Here is a 4,142-nt window from a genome sequence, read left to right on the forward strand (position 1 = left end):
TATATATATAAAGTATTGTAATTGTAAGTTTAATAAGAAAGTAGTAAATAAATAAAAGGTAATTCCTGGCAACCATTTACATTTTGCCACTTGGAATAGATGCCCGTGTTGTACTGCAGTGTGGAAATTTTTTTTTTAAAAACTACTTGTCCAAAGGCTAAAGCGGGGGCCTACTTGTCCCTCGTGACAATATACTTGTGATACAAAAAATTATTTGAACCAAAACCATATTTAATTGTGCTAAGAAGTGCTTCTCATTGGTCAGCACAGTCAACTGATGAGTGCTAGCAATCTGTGAGGGAAAGTCCATAGCGCAGGGCTGTGCTACATGGCAGTGCGGGGTATGAATACTACACCCATACCGGCAGAGGGGTAGCCGTGTTCTCTAGAAGGTAAGTAGAGCGGTGGGGTGGGGGGCCTGATTTGAGTGGGTAATTCAATTTTCCCAAATTAATTTGGAGAGTTAACTCCCCACAGGGGGAGTTGCAGTGCAATGGAGTCGATGGTACCGCAGCCATGCACCAGAATGCATGGCACATCAATGCTTGTGTTCCGGTCCAGTGCGATCCCAAAATATAGTGCAAACACTATTTTTTGCCATCGCACTGGACCGGAACTCAGGCATTGATATGCCACGCATTCTGGTGTGGGCAGGGGCGCATGCCTGCAGTGCCATTGACTTCAATGCACAGCCACGCCCTCTCCTGCCCCAGAACTCAGGGAGGATTTTCGAATGCGTTCCAGCAGCTAACTGTACTGGAACGCACTTGAAGTGTTGTGAAGACGACGTCCGTTTTCTGTGCTGACCTGATCCGTACGCTCCTGAACTAAAAATGCATCCCAATGTATCCCTATGGGTTTTATGGGCTACAGTTCTCACGTGCGCAGTCCGTTCAGGTTACGTCAGAAAAATACTGCATGTCACATTTTGTCCGGTCAGGAAACGGTCCGGAAACGCAAAACGCGCAAAAAACGCACTGCACTGCAGCTAACATACTGATAGCCCCACTCCAGCAAAAAAAATATATTTTTTTTTTAAAAACTGGAACGCATCAAAAACGCGGCAAAAACACATAGCACCGCATCTGCAGATCCGCACCTGATCAGGACCTGAAACTAATGTGAACAGGCCCTAAGGGCTTGTTCACACCATGTCCGGGCCAGATCCGGACCAGAACAGTTTTTGTTTGCACCTGAGTCTGTCTGTTTGGTCCAGACAAAAAAGATACTGCTTGTCTCATTTTCTCTGGTCTGGAATGCATGAAAACTTATCAAAAACGCGTGCAAACTCACTGGACTGCACCTGAAAGCCCATTTTAAGCTAAAGAAAAAAAAAGCGGTAAAATGCACTGCTTTTACAGATCTGCTTCATGTCTGGTCCGGACATGGTGTGAACATAGCCTTAAGGCTTGTTCACACCATATCCAGACCAGATCTGGAGCAGATCTGCAAACACGGTGTAAAGCGCATTTGATGCATTCCGGTGCCTTTTTTTTTTTTTTTTTAAATTTAGCTTTAATTGGGATTTCAGGTGCAGTCCAGTGCTTTTGCAAGCAATTTTTATGTGTTTATATGCTTTTGTATGCATTCCAAACCAGAAAAAATAGTGCATGTGGTATTTTTTTCCCCACACCAAAATTCTCTATAAGCGATGCTTGAAAACCTCTACAACTTATCAATTGCCCATAAATGATGGCCCTAGAATTATTCCTCTTAAGGTGCCCATACACCTGCCGATTATCGTACGATAATGGCAGGTGATCCCGCGATCATACGATAATCGGCAGGTGTATGGAAGGCGTGCGACCGTTTCTACTGTACGGTCGCACGTCTTTTGTATTCCGAGCACGCTTGAAAGCGATTTTCGGCGGGTTAGTGGCGTGCTGGGAAGACAAATGTTGAACTGGCCTGTGTGCGCAAGCGCACACTGCCCGCTCAGCATTGGAATCATCGGAAGCCCTCCCCTCAGCGGGGCGGGTTTGCGATGATCGCAAGTACGATCTGCCTGTCCAAAGATGGGCAGATCATATGAGATTTTAATTACCTTACAACCATCGCACAATGAAAGTCGTGCGATGGTTGTAAGGTGTATGGGCAGCTTAACTCCGGAGTGTGCGGGTGGCTGTTGGACAGGTGGAGAAGTGATTGTGTGGCTTCACCACACCCAGGGCTCAGTGAGCTTGTTTTTACCACTTTACTGCCACATCCTTCACTGTCAAAGGGTTAAAAAAAAAAAAAAAGCCTTTTAAGTTTAATAATAGGCTCAACTAGGTGCTCCTTCATAATGCTTTGTAAAAGCTTTCTGGACACACTTGTCTAATACAAGCTGAAACCGAGGCATCATAAAGCCTGCAATAATTCGTCCTGACATCTGGATTGTCTGCAATTCAGACCATGGGGTTGCTGTACTAAAAGAGTAGAGCAGGATCACTTAGTGAATGAGGTGAAACTGACTTTAATCATCTCATCCAAAATCCATGTTTTTTCCCCGTAATATTCCTTGAAAAGAAAATGTTCGCTTAGCTTTACCTCATTCACTAAGCTAGGTGAAAACACACTTTGGAAAGTGAATCTGTTCTACTCCTTTAGTAAATAACCCAATTGTTCCATATATCTTTTATTAGTTGTTCTTATTATTTACTGGTAAATAGATGTAGGTTTGCTCCTTGGGTGACCTGGAAGCATTAGGATCACTTATCTTGTGGTACTATGACAACTGATTTGTCACTAGTATCTCTGATGATCCTGATGCTTGTCTGGTACCGGTCCACAGGTCTGTTAGCATGCTTCCATCGCTGTTGCTTAAGATCTTCAATAAAGCCTTTATTACTTTTGTGCTTGCATTTCATTTTTTTTTTCATAAGATGGCCATGTCAGTAATTCACTTATGGAAGGGAACTGTGTCTTTCATCATTGCAGGTAGTGAAAAGGTGGAGGAATGATTCTCTCGCAGGCTCAGTCTGGCGCCTATGCCAGCAACTCTGATGAGGAAAATCCTGCAGATGACTTCCTACAAGTGGAATTAGAACTGAATCTGAAGTTGGGCAATCTGGTCTTTCAGGATCCAGTCAAGTATGTGTACAATCCCTTGCTGTATGCCTGGGACCCACACGAGAGGTTTGTGCGGACCTACTGCCAATCAAAAAAGGAAGTTCTTTTTTTAGGAATGAACCCAGGACCATACGGCATGGCTCAGACAGGGGTAAGATCCTTAGCAAATGAGGTTAATTTGTTCCAAGGGTAGAGATTGATTTTTTTTTTTTTTACTCCAAGTTTAATTGCATCGGTGCCATATTAACCTGCATAAAATTGCTCAATTAAAGATGTCCTCAACATTTCGTACCATTAACTCATCTCTGATGCAGACACTTGTTAAGCATTTGTTCAACCATTCATTTTCTGTAATAAATCTATCATGGTTTACTTCATTAAGATTATACCTGCCATATACTAGGTCTGCCAACACTATCCTACTCGCTTGTATCTGCAGCTCAATTAAATACCAGGCTTGACATAGAGACTGCCACTCAAGAGGAAAGAGAAAAAAAATCTGTTAATGGCTGATGGAGAGACTGACTGGGAGTGGGAGGAGTGACACTATATGAAAAGGTCAGACAGTCTTGCTGGCTGGGATAATTGGTTACACCTCTCTGCCCCATTCCTTTATTAAGCTGTGTGATCATTTTGAGATCATGCCAAACTCCGTCATACCTCAGCGTAGGGGAAGAGTTATGTGGCTACGTGTTGCTTCAAGCTCCTAGCCAAATCACAATTAGTGTTATTGCAGAATTAGCATGTAGGAATCTCATTTTTAAACCTACTGCTGCAGTTGTGAGTTTGCTTAGTTTTTTTCTTTTTGTTACATTGCTCTTTTTCTATTCAGTAATCTAAATGCCATGATGTTCAACATGCCATGATGTTCAACAAATCCCTTTCACAGAGGTCATTGGGATAGCTTAAATAGGAACTCGGGAATTTTAAAAATGTATCTGCTTGTTTTGTCGCGGGAGGGAGGAATAAAGCAGATATACCAGCATCATCTTTTTCGCCAGACTGCTAGACCACTCCCCACAGCCTTTCCTGCCCTGGGACCTCTGACAACATTAACAGTCAGAGGGGGATTGAGGATCAGGTGAGTTTGA

The 4,142-nt window shown here is 43.2% G+C and overlaps 1 protein-coding gene and 1 long non-coding RNA gene across 2 annotated transcripts in view; both read left to right on the plus strand.

Moving 5' to 3' along the window:
- Positions 1 to 4,142, plus strand: part of SMUG1 (single-strand-selective monofunctional uracil-DNA glycosylase 1) — a 14,216-nt gene that overhangs the window by 6,292 nt on the left and 3,782 nt on the right. The window contains exon 2 of the mRNA XM_018568720.1: positions 2,920 to 3,202. Coding sequence (XP_018424222.1) covers positions 2,939 to 3,202 — 264 coding nt within the window. The 5' untranslated portion in view covers positions 2,920 to 2,938. The remainder of the gene's footprint in view (positions 1 to 2,919; positions 3,203 to 4,142) is intronic.
- The window catches only part of LOC108797156, an 18,498-nt gene that overhangs the window by 5,811 nt on the left and 8,545 nt on the right, over positions 1 to 4,142 (plus strand). The window lies entirely within an intron of this gene.

Source organism: Nanorana parkeri, unplaced genomic scaffold, assembly GCF_000935625.1.
Source record: "Nanorana parkeri isolate BGI_ZX_2015 unplaced genomic scaffold, ASM93562v1 scaffold33, whole genome shotgun sequence".
Classification (NCBI taxonomy): domain Eukaryota; kingdom Metazoa; phylum Chordata; class Amphibia; order Anura; family Dicroglossidae; genus Nanorana; species Nanorana parkeri.